The sequence below is a fragment of the Hoplias malabaricus genome, chromosome 5, assembly GCF_029633855.1.
Source record: "Hoplias malabaricus isolate fHopMal1 chromosome 5, fHopMal1.hap1, whole genome shotgun sequence".
Taxonomy (NCBI): Eukaryota; Metazoa; Chordata; class Actinopteri; order Characiformes; family Erythrinidae; genus Hoplias; species Hoplias malabaricus.
In genome coordinates, this window is record NC_089804.1 from 38,618,973 (window position 1) to 38,638,235 (window position 19,263).

The 19,263-nt window shown below is 43.6% G+C and overlaps 1 protein-coding gene across 3 annotated transcripts in view; it reads right to left on the reverse strand.

Moving 5' to 3' along the window:
- fhit (fragile histidine triad diadenosine triphosphatase) overlaps positions 1–19,263 on the reverse strand; it is a 284,283-nt gene that overhangs the window by 52,121 nt on the left and 212,899 nt on the right. For all 3 annotated transcript variants that reach the window (XM_066672616.1, XM_066672619.1, XM_066672617.1), the window contains 2 exons: positions 13,599–13,744; positions 8,900–8,929 (listed from right to left, as the gene is read on the reverse strand). In XM_066672616.1, coding sequence (XP_066528713.1) covers positions 8,900–8,929; positions 13,599–13,744 — 176 coding nt within the window. The remainder of the gene's footprint in view (positions 1–8,899; positions 8,930–13,598; positions 13,745–19,263) is intronic.

Consider the following 19,263-nt stretch of genomic DNA (forward strand, 5'->3'; position numbering starts at 1 on the left):
AATAAGGCATTAGGCCTTCAGTTCTGCTCCTGAAGCCCTAAGCAGCTGGGACCATAGCTGGAGCTACTGTACTGTACATTTCAGGCAAGCTCTTCTTCTTCATGCTTAACATGTTGGAGCGCTCCTTCTGAGAACCGTTTTATTGCAACTGCTCTTGAAATAAGAGGTTTGCCACATTTGGGAATTGAAGCAGATGCAATTAATTAGCTTTTGACTAAGGACAAATGAGCAAAATGGCCAGTCTCCTATTTATATTGTTTAGGTTAAATCCAGTCGGACAGGCAGACAAATGCATTTTGTCACCAACAGCTGTGCTGCTATTAAAGCAGGAGGCTAGAAGCGACGGAGGCTAGCAGCCGGAACTGCTAATTAGAGGGAGCGGGATCTTCCCCTCACTCTGAGCTCGGAGCTAGCTCTGAGAGCGGCTCATTTGGAGAAAGATTCATCTTGGTTTATGGTTTGATAGGAGCGCTGGACTCCACGCTGTTTAGCATATGCTCCGGGTTGCTCTTTGTATAAACACACAGCAAAGGGTTCGAGAGGTAGAAGAGCCTGTCTGATCCCTGCACAGCTAATATTTACCTTACCTCTGTGGAGATCTGCCAGTCACATGCATTACACCAGCATCTATCACACACACTAATCACGGGATAATGACTGTGGACCCCTGTGATGCCATTTTCCGTTTATTTAAATGTCGTCATCATTAAAATACTGGGATGCTAACAGAATATAACACGGATTAAGAGGTAGGGATGTACCTGGATGATATCAGTATCAACATACACTGATCAGCCAAAACATTAGGACCACCTTGCGTTTAAAAGGGTGGACGTTGAGTGGACGGAAAGTGGACAGAATATTGCATTTTAAGCAAGTAATTCTGGTTTTGTGTTGCTTTTTACGAAGACAGCAGAGATTTTATAATTGTCCCGCCCCCTCGTTTAAGACCCTCCAATCACAGCACTGTACCCATGTCAGAGCAAAAAAAAAAAAACAAAACACAAGGTTGAATAGCACCAAACAAGGAGATGTTTTGAACAAGGGGATGTTTTTGAACAAGCTGTGGTGTTTGATCCTTGTGGTATTTTGACCAAAGCTGGTCACAGATGTTTCATTCAAGACTCCAGAACCGTTTTTGCTTCTGCAGAGCAACATTTAAGCACACCACTGGTAGTATATGAATGTGTCATTACTGCACAAATGTAACTACAACAGTAATTACACCGTTGTTAATGTGTAACTACACAGTTATTAGCATTAGAGTATAATATGGCCCTGAAAACCCTAACCAGGGCCTGCATAAGCATCCGTGATTCTCTCCACACATAAAGATAAACGGGTTATGGATCCATTATGAAGATAAGCCCATTGATCTGACTACTCTATATATCCAGACAACTGGGTTAGGCTGGCAATGATGTATATATTCAGGAGCTTTTTTAATGTACTCCGGACCATCATGCTCTAGAAGCAAGATAAATGACCCTCCTAAGGAAGACAAATGACTGAATTCCTGTGTCCCTCCCCTGTTTTTTCCCCCCCCAAAACCCAATTTCGCCATATGAATACTTAGATCGCTCTTCCGTCCTCGTCTAGCTCTAGGCTCGAGGAAGTTCGTAAAACTGTGGCGGCTTCCATAGAGCGTCTCTTTATTCAATCATAGGGGCGCTGTTTTTTTTTTTTTTTTTTTCCCCTCCCTCAACTCCAAGCACCTGATTGCAATAAGGCGAGTGACAAATGGGGCCAGCGCAGCAACATAGCAGGTGTGCCACATGCACGAGATAATCTGTTTTCATAAAAGGAGCGGGCAGCATTCTAATTCAGAGTAACTCTGCGCTGGAAATGAGTTTATAAAATATGGAGATTACTCCACTCGCTTAAGAAGCACAGAGAACAAGTCCTCTCCATTAGGGCTTTCAGCACAGCTCACCTCCACAAAGTCCTCAGACTGGCTCTGTGTGGCAGGATGAGGAGGCCGGGTGAGTCAGAACACTGTGTTTAATAAATAAGAAAAAGACAACAGTGCCCAGAGGACAAAAGGCAGGAACGAGAGGAGAACAATGAGGACAAAATCTGAATTAAGAGACATTCCAAAACACTGGGAAGAATGGCATAAGACAAGGATGTGACAACATAATGTGAGACCACCCAAACAAACCCCCACATAATCCAACAGTGCTCAGTTACATGATAACGTGGAAACAAAAGCACAAACAAAAGATGAGGAGAGAATTACAACTAAAATAAACAAAGGAAGAGAACAGGGAAGGACTATACAACAAACATCCCTTAAAGTGGCATGCGTTTGCATCTTGAATTCCACTGTGTTTTGACTCTCTGGGCCACCGTACAGAAATAAGCCTATTAATATAATAAAATTGATAACATAAAATATTAATGAATGACAAGAAAGAGGGCAAAAACACAATGTAGAAAAATACAAACAATATACCTTGCAATATACCTTACAGCAATACCTTGCTGTGCACACTTCTTTTGTATTTTTGTTTTTTTGTTTTAATACCGCTTTGTTTGGACTCTCTGGGCCTCCGTATAGTTACGTGCTTATTAATGCAAGGAGAATGAAGAAAACCATAAGAAACTACACCAGGCCCCAGCAGATCGCTCCATGAAGGAGTGCGAGTCCTCGGCTGGTCCACGGCTCACCCGCTGGAGCGTAAAATCCCATCAGAAATCTATTTCAATTTGACCTTGTTTGTATTGACAATCTGTATCAGCTCATCTCAGACTCACAGCTGCCCAGAGAGAGGCTCTTATTGGATCGGCAATAAAAATGAAGATTAAAAGAGGGGTGTTCCCCACAGCTCCATTTCTCTAACCCCCACAGGTCCAGAGATCCACAGGTTTGCACATCCACAGATCCACTCTTTCAGAGATCCACAGACCCTAAATGCACTGACCCTATGAGCTACAGATCCACAAAAAAACTTTGACAAAAAAAAGTCTTTGTCCCTTAATTTTTATTGGGATGGAAACGTTTTTAATGGTACCTTTAAAGAGCCATGTGTCAAAGGCTTCTTCACAAAAAGTGGTTCTGTGGTGCCTTGGTAAATGACCATTTTTAGGCATGTGACATACACAAACAAACAAATTAACAAATAAAAAAGGAGGATTTCATAATGGACTGGCAACCAATCAGGTTCTTGTTAAATGAACACTACAACATTTACTATACATTCATTGGGTCCAATTTCACACATTCACCCAGTCATTCCCATTCTCTCTCTCTCTCTCTCTCTCTCTCTCTCTCTCTCTTTATTTCTTTCTCTCTCTCTCTCTCTCTCTCTCTCTCTCTCTCTTTCTCTCTCTCTCTCTTTCTTTCTTTCTCTCTCTCTCTCTTTCTCTCTCTCTCTCTCTCTCTCTCTCTCTCTCTCTCTCTCTCTCTCTCTCTCTCTCTCTCTCTCTCTCTCTCTCTCTCTCTCTCCATACACACCACACTCCTGTTGATAATGTCACCTGGCCTCACCCTGGTTCTGTACCAAACCTATTTTAAATATGACCACCATATTAAAGAGGATCCACTCTATGGAGCATAAAGAACTACAGAAAAGCAATTTGATTCATCATCTGATGTGATTTGCACTTTACTAATAGAAAGATGAATATAAATAATGAAACTAAATAATTACTTTCCTACACATCGGTCTCTACTTCTCGCTCCTTGAGCAGCGGCGCCTCCACACTCAGGGTAGAAGTTCTAGACCTAAAAAAAATCCCAAACTCCATTAGAGGAAGCAGACTCCAGTAGAAGCTGTGATTGAGGACGAGGCCGGGGAACGGCGGAACTCTGTTAATGGCATGGCCGCCGGCTTGTTTTTCTCGGCTGGGGAGGATTGATGCTCCCAGCATGCACTGCAGGGCTAATGAACACCAAGGAGATGAGACGAGGGGGGTTTGAGGAGGAGGAGGAGGGGGGGAATGAAAGCAACATTAACAGCAGAGGCGGGGAAAAAAATAACACTGAAAAAAGAAAGACACACAACAAGGAAGGGCTCCTGGAGCCATCCATTAAACAGTGGTGAATATTTACTGTCCCCCTTTCACCCGGCTTCACTTTCTCACACTGGGCTTCACACCTTCTCTCTCAGACAAAGCTGCAGAGCTGAGACTTTAGAGTGTTTACTGTACATTAAGTACTTTCACCCCAACATGATCTCCAAAAATACCATGCAATACGACAGAGACTAGGCCAAATATTAATAAACATTGTTTTATATTTATATTGTTTCATGCTGGAAAAAATCATACACTGTAAAAATGTATTGTAAATTGTACAGTAAAATACTGGCAGCAGAGTTCCCAGGCATTTAACATATTTTTACAGGAACACTACTGTATTTCAAATTTACAGCATATTACTGTAATTCAGTATTACAATAAAATCCTGTAGCAGAATTGCTGTAAATTTACAACAATTTTTTACAGTGTAGTTCTCTCATTGTCACTAACCGAGCTCCGGTCCACTGGTGTCACTGTTTCACTAAGCCGACTCAAACCTTCTGTTATGTTCCTGAAGAAGAATTACAGAAACAGTGCTGTCAACTGTTATATAAACATTCTGTCTATTCTAGCAATTTAGAGCTAAACGTTAAGCTCTGAGTTAGGTTTATGTTTAGGTTTGACATTGGGTTTAGGGCCAGAATTGAATAGCAGTTAATGCAATAGCAAGTGAGAAAAATGTATCACTCACTGCATTTTTCATGAGATCCATCAAGAAAACAGAGCTGCAAAAGCATGTGCATCAATACGTTATGTTCTTGGGGATAATATTGTTTGCAAATTATGTGAGTTTGGGTTTAGACAAATTAAAGATGGTGAGTTCAGTGTTAGTTATAGTGAACATAACTTTATTAATGATTAATACTATGCAACGTTTACCATAAAGTGGCAAAAGAGAGGGAAGGTGTTTCAATATTCAACTACAATTATACATTATACAAATGCTTTAAAACGTTTTTTATATATATTTAATAGATTTTGAACATATTCTATGACTCTTTGGGAAGGGCTTTCAGTCAAATATGTACACATCCACTTTGAGACCAGCCTGTTCAACCCGATATGTCTTGGAAGTCTAGGGTATGTTTTGTTTTGGATTGGTTTACATTTCATAATTTATTTTTTGAGTTTGTCTTAGGGCATTCTGATTTCAATGGATGTAATCTAGCTGTGTATAGCTGATTATTATTATATTTACGCCTAACTGGGAGGAAACTGAGCAGTGTGGTGATTTGGTGTGGTGTTTATTCTGACTGACACTTAGGAAGTCTTAAAACATCAAATGTGCCCATACTTTTGCATAATTTGTTAACTACATCTGGAAGTCTAACTTTGGTTATTTAATGAATGCAGGTTCAGTACCAGTTGACACCCTCTCCACAGGTCATTCACAGCTGATCTGCTCGGTGGATTATGAAGGTCGATGCCTTTGGTCAGATGGTCAACCAAAAAATGGCCGCAGTCATTGAGAAGCAAGGCTTCAATTTGTCTCCAGTTCGTCAGGAATCTCTATGTCTGAGCGCGATTGAAATTACCTGCCTCTGCTTCGGCCTCCTCTCAATGACGTCCGGTTGAGTGAAGAGAGGTAGAATGAGTGAGTGTGTGGCTCAGATAAAAGCCCACGACCACCAGCAGCCCACCCACTGAGAATGCCCAACCTCACATCAAAACGGCCCACCCGCATCTGGGGATAAACATGGCGGCGGGCTTTAAAGATGACGAAAGCTCCAGCTCATCACGGCGATGGACTGATAGCGACTCAAACGGACTCGTTAGGCATGAGCGGTCTCAACGTCCCCTCTCATTATCTCAAGGACCAGGCTCTTATCTGAAGAGGACACTGTTGCTTATTGGAGGAGCTCTTCATATGAAAGGCTTTGAGGAGAAGCTAGCGTCTAATAGGGGACTGAGATCGAACTCTAACCAACTGCCAAGGAAACAACTTCAAAATAGGACAGAAAGGACACAGTACTTAATAATAGACGAAGGACAATCCGACCAAACAAGTGGACTCTTGGCAGTCACGGTAATTGCCAGGAAAGCAGAAAGCACACCACAGTTTGGTCAGAAACACGGCTGAGGATTTGTAGTCATGTAGAAAATGTAGCAGATGAAATGTGACCCGAGCTCCTGATGGCTGGACAGAGGGGGCTACACTTCTGGATGGCCCTGACTCCCTAGCGAGGAAACAAACCTGGATGCAGGGTACAGAGGCGAGCCTGGAACTGCATGGACAGAGGCAGGGCTGAGGCCTCTCATTTAATCAGGTTCACCGGTTCCCTGTCAGCACAGTCCTCATGTGGAAGCGTCCTGGTGCACTGACCGGGGCAGGGTCAGGGTCAGGGTCAGGGGCAGAGAGGGTAAGAGTTTGTTTGATCATTGAAACAACCATTTCCTCTTTCTCCAAGACACTGCAAATTCCACGAGGCAGAGTCTGCAGCCTCAAAATGTTCATGAAAATAATGTAAAGTTTGAACCTACTATGACATCAACAATGGGGTTTCCTTTTTGATTTTAGATGCCCCCTTTAAGACCAGTGTTTGCTGTGTAGGAGAGCTCCATTCCTGTGGTAAGGCTGCAGACTACAACCACGTGAACGCCCCTCCCTCAACCCTGTGTTAGTTTCATCCATTCCGGGTTACTTTGAAAGCTACCGGTCAGGCTACGGTACCACAGGAAACCTCTAGGCCCTGCCCCCAAGGACACTGAGAAACTCTAGCCTGGAGGAACAGGGTGCCCTTGCACTTAAGTGGGGGTTTGCCTCACATCTGGAACCTCAAGAGACAACCATCAACTCCACAGAGGTGGTATGCGAGTTTGCTCAGTATAACACTGGCCCGCAATGCCAAGCAAGCCCTTAAGGGCAAGGCATCTGTGTTACATTTTTGGGTTCCACAAGTTGAGGCATCCCCTCGTTTTCAGAGTCTTTGAGGTCCAGATGGCTGGGTATGTGGCTCCCAAACAACAAATCCTCTTGGAAAGAGTGGAAGCTAATGGAACTGATCTTTGACTTACAACACTGTAAATATAAATATACATAACCAATTTTTTTCAGAGAGATAGTAAAGCAAGGAGCATAAGCCTTCCACTTCAAAGGGTTAAAACCGGATATGACCTGGATTCAGCTCCAGCATTGGGTTCAAACAGACATGGAGCGGTGTAGCTTCAGAGGAAATGCAAAGCAGCTGGAAGACTCCAGTTCAATATGAAACCAACTGTTATGCTTTTGATGTAACAGCGCAGATATTTATGGTGAGTTGGAGATCTTGCGCATCTTGTGGCCCTGGGACTGATTAGAGTCGTCGGGAACGAGGGGTCCCCTCCGAGTCCCTTAGCTTTACAACTCCTCCTCAAATGACACCATTAACATTTCAATATTACTCCACACTCCAGGCTACAGCAGGCCCCTCACTGCAGAAGCTATAAATGTATAATTAATACACCATTCCATATGCAATAAAAAATGAGTATGCGCACATTAGGCGCTCCACTATTAATGTGTTCAATAAGGAAATTAGCATTTTTAAAAGGGTGGGATACATGGGAAAGGCCACTGCCTTTTGTAGAACATGGTTTGAATGTTATCAAACCCTTGCTATGTAAAGAGTAGTTAAGAGAATAACCAGAGCTGAAATAGTTAAAGCTGGATTTGTTAGGAATGTGTTGTTACTCCAGGTGACTGTCTGTGAGGAGTGTGGTGTGTTCTCCCTGTGTCAGCGTGGGTTTCCTCCGGGTGACTGTCTGTGAGGAGTGTGGTGTGTTCTCCCTGTGTCAGCGTGTGTTTCCTCCGGGTGATTGTCTGTGAGGAGTGTGGTGTGTTCTCCCTGTGTCTGCGTGGGTTTCCTCCAGGTGACTCTCTGTGAGGAGTGTGGTGTGTTCTCCCTGTGTCTGCGTGGGTTTCCTTCAGGTGACTGTCTGTGAGGAGTGTGGTGTGTTCTCCCTGTGTCCGCGTGGGTTTCCTCCGGGTGCTCCGGTTTCCTCCCACAGTCCAAAAACACATGTTGGTAGGTGGATTGGCGAAAAGTGTCCGTAGGTGTGAGTGTGTGAGTGAATGTGTGAGTGTGTGTGTGTTGCCCTGTGAAGGGCTGGCGCCCCCTCCAGGGTGTATTCCCGCCTTGCGCCCAATGATTGCAGGTAGGCTCTGGACCCACCGCGACCCTGAACTGGAGAAGGGTGACAGATAATGAATGAATGAATGTGTTGGTATGTTCACATTCATTCATTCATTCATTCATTCATTTTCTGTAACTGCTTCACTTTGTTGAGGGTCAATTTAGGTCCAGAGCCCAGAATTACCAAAGCACCAGTCCATCACATGCAACACACTCAGCCAATCACTTACACACTCACACCTGTGGACAGTTTCACACATTCACCCAGTCACTCACATTCGGGGGAAGTCAAATTAACACCAGGGCTTTGGATATGGAATGTGCTAGAAGTGCTCCTCAGGGTGATGCTGTAGTGTCCAGTTGACCTCGGTGTCCACATACTTTTCGTTGTCAGAGTCTCTGCTCGTTCAAGCACTCTGGATTGTTCCCTGGATATAATGAGTAGCTTTAAGACGTTTAAAGAGCGTTTTAAATATTTAAGGTCCATGCATTATTCCCAAAATCTGGATGTAACACACACACACACACACTGTAAATGCGGCAGAATCTCAGGTTTCTGCAGAAGACCCCAGGGTCTCGGAGCGTGTGGGTCTGGCCTTCACCCGTAAAGATACAGACAAAGCATTTTAAAGTAGAGCTATTAATAATTGACATGCTCCAAGAGTTTGGGGCCCGCAAATGAAATACAATTATTATTTAATACGAGATAAGTGTCACCGAGGCCTCATGATAAATTTAAAGGAAGTGCCTTATTAAGTCCTTACCTTCACCGTCTGTCCGGCCTCGGGTCCGTCCTATTGGGAACAGAAGCAGATAATTAGAAACGGCTGGGAATTCGGGAATATCACAGTCAATAATTCAGCAGCATTTTAATTTCAGATGAATAGGGGCCACTGCCGTGTCACCGCATGAATCTCCAAGCGTGTTTTCCCGTCTCTCTTCTTTGTTATTTGCTAATGTCCTTGCACTTGGCAATCAAGGGAGAAAGGAAAAGAGAGTCCGTCTTGAAAAGTTCAAGAAGTACAACTTTCGGAAAAGTGGGAAGGTCAGCCGTGACATTAAAACGACCTGTTTGTTCCTGCACTTGGCTCCACTGACCACATCGGTGCACTACAATAACACACTGTAGTCTATGTGTTGTGCTGGAATTCGTTTGCCCATTTTCATCATGATCTTCGATGGTCACCACCACCACAGAGCAGGTAAGATCTGGCACGAGTGGATCAGACACAGCTGGGTTTGCTGGAGATTTTAAACCCCTCAGTGTCACTGTAGCACTCAGAATGAGCCACCAGTTAAATAATATCAGCTCTGTGGTGGTCCAACGGGGGGTCCTGGATATTTAAGAACAGGGTGAAGAGCAGCATCTAAGCAGTATTTGACTCAACAGATGGATTACAGTCTGTAATCATAGAACTACAAAATGCATCTGTATGGTCAGTGGAGCTGAGGGTAGGAACAAGGAGGTCATTTTAATGTTTTGGCTGATTGGTGTCATGGCACTCCTCAGAAATGTGGCGTCAGTTCCCAAAGGGGTTATGCAATAAACACCTCCGATCTGTTCTTAATTTTCCACGGCTCTTTATTTGGAAGCGGAAAATGAAAGACCTCCAGTGTGGCGCTTTTCTTCATTGGACGCTGTATCTACAGCTGTGTCTGGGACAATCTCGGCACAGCCGACATATCTAATCTCCCATCTCGTCTCCCTGCCGCCGAGCACGGGAATATTGATTATTCCCTTTTCGTCAGATAAGTGAAATGATTTTCTTTTGTTAGGCGCGGCAGGAGAGAGCTATTTGGAATTAGCATACATATCAAAAGGTTATGTAAAGGGAAGGTGGGGAATGGCTGTCTCTCTCTCTCTCTCTCTCTCTCTCTCTCATTTCAGCAGGTGGTAGCCTTCCACTGCTTTCTCCGCTGCCTTGAAAAAGACATGGGAATCAGGTAAAGAAAAGCCCTTGAAGCCCTATAAACGCAGTTGTTAAAGAACAATGGGGAGTCCAATAGCAACGGCGCTACCTGGCCTTAATGCGCTGTAAGTTTAACATTCACTGGCAACACTACTGATGTGTATGTGTTTCCATGGCAACTGTGATGCAGCACAAATCCTCAAAAAATAGGCCTCAAAAATGCATTCCAGATTATGGATATTTTCAAACAAAACAATTCCTTTCTTCCTTCCATTATTCCTTTGTTTGTTGATTCGTTCATGTATTCACTCATGTGATTGTGTAATTGTTTATTCACTCATTCCCTTTCTGTAAAAGGTCTCTCTCTCTCTCTCTCTCTCTCTCTCTCTCTCTCTCTCTCTCTCTCACACACACACACACACACACACACACACACACACACACACACACACATACACACACATGCACACCTGTGGACAGATTCACATTCACCCAGTCATTCACACAGACACCCACACCTGTGGACAGTCTCACACACTCACCCAGTCACTCACACACACACTCACACCTGTGGACAGTTTTACACACTCACCCAGTCACTCACACACACACTCACACCTGTGGACAGTTTCACACACTCACCCAGTCATTCACACACTCACATCTGTGGACCGGTTTACACACTCACACCTGTGGACAGTTTCACACACTCAGTCACTCACACACCTACACTTGTGGACAATTTCACATACTCACCCAGTCACTCACACATTCACATCTGTGGACAATTTAACACACTCACCCAGTCATTCACACACTCACATCTGTGGACTGTTTTACACACTCACACCTGTGGACAGTTTCACACACTCACTCAGTCACTCACACACCTACACTTGTGGACAATTTCACATACTCACCCAGTCACCCACACATTCACATCTGTGGACAATTTAACACACTCACCCAGTCATTCACACACTCACATCTGTTGACAGTTTCACACACTCACCCAGTCATTCACACACTCACATCTGTGGACCGTTTTACACACTCACACCTGTGGACAGTTTCACACACTCACTCAGTCACTCACACACCTACACTTGTGGACAATTTCACATACTCACCCAGTCACTCACACATTCACATCTGTGGACAATTTAACACACTCACCCAGTCATTCACACACTCACATCTGTGGACAGTTTCACACACTCACCCAGTCACTCACACACCTACACCTGTGGACAATTTCAAACACTCACCCAGTCACTCACACACACACACCTGTGGACAGTTTCACACACTCACCCAGTCATTCACACATTCACATCTGTGGACAGTTTCACATACACTCACCCAGTCACTCACACACTCACATCTGTGGACAATTTAACACACTCACCCAGTCATTCACACACTCACATCTGTGGACAGTTTCACACACTCACCCAGTCACTCACACACCTACACCTGTGGACAATTTCACACACTCACCCAGTCACTCACACACTCACACCTGTGGACAGTTTCACACACTCACTCAGTCACTCACACACCTACACTTGTGGACAATTTCACATACTCACCCAGTCACTTACACATTCACATCTGTGGACAATTTAACACACTCACCCAGTAATTCACACACTCACATCTGTGAACAGTTTCACACACTCACCCAGTCACTCACACACTCATATCTGTGAACAGTTTCACACACTCACCCAGTCACTCACACACCTACACCTGTGGACAATTTCACACACTCACCCAGTCACTCACACACTCACACCTGTGGACAGTTTCACACACTCACCCAGTCATTCACACACTCACATCTGTGGACAGTTTCACACACTCACCCAGTCACTCACACACTCACACCTGTGGACAATTTAACACACTCACCCAATCATTCACACACTCACATCTGTGGACAGTTTCACACACTCACCCAGTCATTCACACACTCACATCTGTGGACAGTTTCACATACACTCACCCAGTCACTCACACACTCACATCTGTGGACAATTTAACACACTCGCCCAGTCATTCACACACTCACATCTGTGGACAGTTTCACACACTCACCCAGTCATTCACACACTCACACCTGTGGACAGTTTCACACATTCACCCAGTCATTCACACACTCACATCTGTGGACAGTTTCACAAACTCACCCAGTCACTCACATACTCACACCTGTGGACAGTTTCACACACTCACCCAGTCACTCACACTCACACCTGTGGACAGTGTCACACACTCACACATTTGGGCAGTTTCAAACACTCACCCAGTCACTCACACTCACACCTGTGGACAGTTTCACACACTCACCCAGTCACTCACACTCACACCTGTGGACAGTGTCACACACTCACCCAGTCATTCACACACTCACATCTGTGGACAGTTTCACATACACTCACCCAGTCACTCACACACTCACATCTGTGGACAATTTAACACACTCGCCCAGTCATACACACACTCACATCTGTGGACAGTTTCACATACTCACCCAGTCATTCACACACTCACACCTGTGGATTGTTTCACACACTCATGCAGTGATTCACACACTCACATCTGTGGACAGTTTGACACACTCACCCAGTCACTCACACACTCACACCTGTGGACAGTTTCAAACACTCACCCAGTCACTCACATTCACAACCGTGGACAGTTTCACACACTCACCCAGTCATTCACACACTCACATCTGTGGACAGTTTCACATACTCACCCAGTCATTCACACACTCACACCTGTGGACAGTGTCACACACTCACCCAGTCACTCACACACTCACACCTGTGGACAGTTTCACACACTCACCCAGTCATTCACACACTCACATCTGTGGACAGTTTCACATACTCACCCAGTCATTCACACACTCACACCTGTGGACAGTGTCACACACTCACCCAGTCACTCACACACTCACACCTGTGGACAGTGTCACACATTCACCCAGTTACTCACAAACTCACACCTGTGGATTGTTTCACACACTCATGCAGTGATTCACACACTCACATCTGTGGACAGTTTGACACACTCACCCAGTCACTCACACACTCACACCTGTGGACAGTTTCAAACACTCACCCAGTCACTCACATTCACAACCGTGGACATTTTCAAACACTCACCCATTCACTCACACACTCACACCTGTGGACAGTTTCACACACTCACCCAGTCACTCACATTTACACCTGTGGACAGTGTCACACACTCACACCTTTGGGAAGTTTCAAACACGCACCCATTCACTCACACTGACACCTGTGGACAATTTCACACACTCACCCAGTCACTCACATTTTCACCTATGGACAGTGTCACACACTCACCCAGTCACTCACACACTCACACCTGTGGACGATTTCACAATGCCAATTTACCTATCAACATATTTTTGGTGTATGGAATAATAAATAATAATAATAATAATAATAATAATAATAATAATAATAATAATAATAATAATATAGAAAAGCAAGGGTCTATTGCGTCCTAATCTCACCTGTATAGCAATGGTCAGGGATGATGCCTTGAAATACTGCTCCACAACACTGGCCACTCTCTGTGTGGTGCAGAAGAGGTCAGCCACTTCGTCTGGACGCAGGTCCCGGAAGCGTTCCACTGGCCTTAATGGACACACTAAAACATCTAGAACAGTGGCTGGTCAAGGAAACGATCCGCACACATTTATCACTCAGTAGTCTGGATACACATTACACATTATGTATTGGTTCATTCAGGGACAACAAAGAAATTTGACTTGCACTTTATAGAAAAATATATAACACAATACACAATCACTTCCTTAAATATTGTTTCAACTTTTCAGTTGTAAAATCTCACTCAGGAAAAAAAAAAAAAAAAAAAAAAAAACATTTCTGGAGCTCACTCAAGGGCTGGAGCACATCGTTTCTCCACCTCTCCAAATCAAAGTGCTGAAATTAAACTCCTCTCTTTGGAATGAGGAGAGCGTTTGCTTTCGGAATAAACCAAGCAAAGTACTGCCAAGACACACACTGTTTGAAGGCGGAAAGGTCAGGGAACATATTGCTCGGGAAGTTTCACAATCCACGAGAGCCAGCGTCCAGGAAAGTAATCAAGCCTCGCCGTGGCTATTTCCAGAGAGGCGCTAGGCTAACAGGCGCTAGCACTCAAGGAGTAAATGTCTAAGGGTTGAAAAACACGCCACAGCTGCCTTGAGGGTCACTGGATCGATAGCAGCTTTCTGGCTACTTCTTTCTTTACAAGAAAAGAACCTGAAGTGTTTCTTGGAATCCAGGTTTTAGAGTAAACACTGGGCTACATAGAAAAGGCTGCACATGGTGGGCTTCAGCTAAGAGCAGTCAGTACATGTGGAACAGTACATTCAGCATGAATTCAATGAGAGTTTGAGTTGATTTAAGGTGGTTTGGTGGTGATTAGCGAGATACCTAGCTGGTCAAGTGCAGCAGTGATCAAAATACAACATGTACTGTTGTTTATGCATTATTCACCTTATTCCACCATGCCTTCTTTCAACAGTTTGTTTCTCTTCCTCCTTTCTGTTAGAATTTCCAGTAACTTGCTAAAGGTCAGACAGATATGGATGCATTAAAGGTGTAAACATTCATAGTTAATGTGTAAAATATGTGTTTTAAACAACGAAATTGAGGAACGAGACCAATTTTTCAAAAGGCTGCTGAACAATGCCAATATTAGCTTTGTAAAGAAACCCATTTAAGGTGGAAATAAAAGGTTGGACATGAAAAGTGAGAATAAGAATCTAACATTTAATGTGGAAGGAAAATATAGACAAGGAAGACAACGCCAGTCTCGATTAGTGACATCATTGAGCCTAGAAACACAGAAAGTGTGGTGTGCATTTGAGCACTGTGACAGGTTGACAGTGGTCTGTCACATCGGTCAAATGAACAGCTCTCATTTAGTGTTTCATGCTTTTAGTGTTAAGGTGGAAATGAAAATTCTCTGTGGCGGCTCCTTCAATATCTCCGCCGAAGCAGTGCAAGTTCCAATTCCAACCATGTCACTGAAGCATTCTGTTAACCCTAAATCTCACAGTCATATAGTGACACCCTAGCAACCACCTGGAACACCAATTCACACCATAGCAACCATCTGGAAATGTACTAACGTGAGATTGGTAATTATAGGGGGTGTCCAGAACCTTAAGGTGTTCATGGTTTTAAGGCACGGTTACCAACAAATGCCAGAATCTTACAGCCCATCCTGAGTGTATTACATCACACACACATACATACATACACACACACACACACACACACACAGCAAAACATCCCTGCAGTGCCTGTATATTAATATATCACTGAAGTCATAAATCCATGAGATAAAAGAGGCGCTTGAAGCTGCTTCTCTGAGCTGAATGAAAGCGGCTGGTCACCTCGGATGATGGGAATAAAGTATCAGGATGCTGCTCTTAGAGGGAGATGATTAGACGCCCGTGTTTCACAGTACAGTGGACAGCACTGGACCCCCTGCCCAGAGCCTACCCCCACCACCTCCCCACCCCCTGCACATGATGAGCATCACACCAGTCTCTACTGCTTTCATGTTCAGCCCAGTGGAAGGGAACCAGATCTTGCATTAAACTCATCAATTCCATCTGCACTGTCACTGGAGAGGACAAATTAACACTGGGCATCAAAAGAACAGACGAGAGAGAGAGAGAGAGAGAGAGAGAGAGAGAGAGAGAGAAAGAAAGAGAGAGAGAGAGAGAGAGAGAAAGAAAGAAAAAGAAAGATGGGGTAAAGGGAAGAAGACTGGGGGAGAAGGGCAGGGGGAAACATGGTGGGAGAGAGAGAGAGAGAGAGAGACAGAGAGAGAGAGAGAGTGGAAAGAAAGAAAGAAAGAAAGAAAGAAAGAAAGAAAGAAAGAAAGAAAGAAAGAAAGAAAGAAAGAAAGAAAGATGAGGTAAAGGGAAGAAGACTGGGGGAGAAGGGCAGGGGGAGACATGGTGGGAGAGAGAGAGAGAGAGAGAGAGAGAGAGAGAGAGAGAGAGAGAGAGAGACTGCAATAATAATTTTGTATTCAATAAAATTCATATTTAAATTTAATAGTATCTAAATGTTATTGAATTTATTTAGTTTTTTATGCATTAATTAATTTGGTGTGTAGCACCATTTGAGTCAGATTTTGCATTGTGTCCAAATTTCCCAATGAATGACCCACTGTGAATGATCAGAAAATAAAAGTCATGTGACGTTAAAGATCATTAGACTTTGTTAAGAAGTCTGGACTGAGACTGACTGGAGATGTTCCTGTTTCTGAGAAACACTAAGACGTAGATGAGCAACAAAACTCATAGAGTACAGCAATCTTGTCCTGGCCTCCAGCACTGGATTAAAATCAATAAGACACATTAAGTCTTTGTTTAACCAGTTCTGAATTGAGATGCGCACATTTTTTCATGAATTTTAGAACCTAATATTGAAAAAAAGTATAACTTCAAAGGAGTGAAACATGAAGAAGAAAGGAACGTGTGAAGGCTTTGGGTGGTGCTTTGTTTTGAAAATAGATGGATCAAGTAATTGTTTTCTATAGAGCACTTTGAGCTTCCACGTGACTGTGGCGGAGTCCTTCAGTCGAGATCACAGTGAGAAGAAAAGCTCTTTCAAATCCAGAGCTCTGAGAAGAGAGAGATCACAAAGAGATGCTGCTTGGGTCATTCAAAGTCTTCACGCTTCTCAGAACGTCAAGAAAATCTACGATAGAAAAGTCGTCCGAAAGAAATCAGTGACGTGGGAATTTTTCTTCATTCGTTTTGGTAAACAAGAACAAATGTGGCCACTCCTAGCTGAGCAATAACAGAACATGGCCTACTTTGGCTCCACCCACAAGTGTGTTCTCTCATAGCAACTGTTGCCAAGTTAGGCCATAGGTTGCCCAGTGGTCAGGTTCAACAAGTAGGGTTTAACTGATTAATGTTCATACGAATCACCATTACCTTAATGCTAAGATGCTATTAGAATCCCATAAGTGCGCTAACGGAAACTAGCTTCTTTTCACATTCATGAGTTTTGACCTTTGTACCCTGAGCTGAAGGCCCAGCACTATTAGCCACACCTCAACACTGGACACGGATTACTCCATTAACACTCCAGATGTGAGAAGTTATTTGTAGCAAGGCATTAATATGGCTTTTTAGGGGACAATCGGAGATTAGCATGTTCCCCTCTAGACTCAATTTCCAAAATGACCGCGACCGGAGTATCACAGTGTCATAATTTACCCCTCGCCCCGAATAACCCCACCCTCAAACACCCTTGGGAGAGGCTAGAGCCTGGTTTTAATTCAATCCATCACATCCAGGGCTGAAACAGGCATAACTAGCCCAGCAGATGGACATTACCGTCCACTCCCATCACTCAAAGTTTTTTTTTTTTTCTTCTCCTCGGCCTGCTGCTGCAGTTGGACAGAATCAATCGTATTCCACTCCATTTGATTTCAAAATGAGATTGAATCATTTCCAGAAGCTCATGACAGCTGAAATCGAGACTAATAGCGCCCTAACTCCCAGAAACTGCCCTATAATAACTCATCTGAATATCTGCATATGCAAATTAGACAACTTCTGACACTACCTCAATGGTGCATTATAGGATTTTACATGACTATGATACAGTTCTAATTTAAAATTTCCCATATTTGGTTTGTTCATGATTTATTATCAGTGCTTCAGGTTGTGTTTGTTTATTCCCTCTTCAGATCAGGTCAAAATGATATTTTGTTCTCACTTCCTATTGGCTGGCCTCCTAACTGCCCTGTGTTACCTGGGAAACATAGGGCAGTCCTATTAAGTATTTAAAGTAGTAGTCGTTTGCTTCATGTTAGCAAACCACCATTATGCTGACACCTAGTGGCCTGGATGTGTCAGAGATTGTGCTAAGCTTTTCTCAACATGGGGGCTACCTGTGGTAGATGAAGTGGTTCACTCTGGGACTACACTCTAAGGAGATTCTTCATCTCTTGTGTGTTATACTTTACAGAAAATACATTGACATCACATCATTATTTATGTCAATTGTTGCTGGTTAACGGCTTGTTGCTCTTTTTATACTGAGCTGGATTCCTGTTTTTTGAACCCTGATGTTGCCCTGTGTGGCTTAATGCACTGGTTTAAGTAACGTTTGGTGGTCTACAGTCAAGAAACATTGTTCAATCAACGTCTTTGAAGAAATAGATGAGTATTATTAAGAAGATTATAGCATCCAGTTATGATTTTCCATAGAAGGCAATAAATATTTTGCTTCTTGATCAGATTCTTTCCACTACACCTCCACCTGGAGACGCAGACGGGTGCCGGCACCAGATAAACACCACTCTGATCCTATTATTATCTGTCATAACAGTCATTTGACCGCTTACATCTAATTTTCTCTCCTGCTCTCTAGGCTCAAGGTCCATGTAATAAGAACCCGAGCTGGAGATTGCCTTTACATTGCAAATGCAATCACGCTTGTGTGGGGAAAACATCTGCCCTCAAACCTTATCATTTTCCGCAGTGATGCTGACATTGTCTCGGGATCGTGTTTTTTTTTTGTTGTTTTTTTTTTTCTCTTCAGCTCTAGCTGGCCCTCCCTCTTCCCCCACCATCTCCACTTTACATTACGCGGTGTGAAAAAAATGAGGAGTCGGATTAGATGCGTGGAGGAAGGAAATCAACAAACAGGCATGAAAACAAACAAAGAAAAAAGGTAGGAAGGAGAGACGGGTGGACAAATCCCTTGAACAGGCCTGAGAACACATCCCTGGAAATGGAAATTAAAACCATAGAGTGATATTGAATAAAACGATTAATGCTCAGTAGAGAGAGTGGGACCCCTCTAACAGTGAGGACACTCCAACCTGTCCCTGTCCATTCTCTCAGCTCCACTGACCGCACGGGAGCACTTTGTAGTTCTACAATTACAAACTGTAGTCCATACGTGGCTCTGCATACTTTGTGAGCTTCCCTTTTGACCTGTTCTTAAATGGTCAAGATTTGGGTGGCAGTGTCATTGTCGTGATTGGTTGGTGTGTGTTGGGCTGGCAAGAATGGATCAGACACAGCAGCGTAGCTTGAATTTTTAAAAGTGTGTGTCCACGCACTGTTCACTCATTTAAAGTGTTTATTTATTTATTGTTTGTTGTTTGTTTGCTTCTTTGTCCAT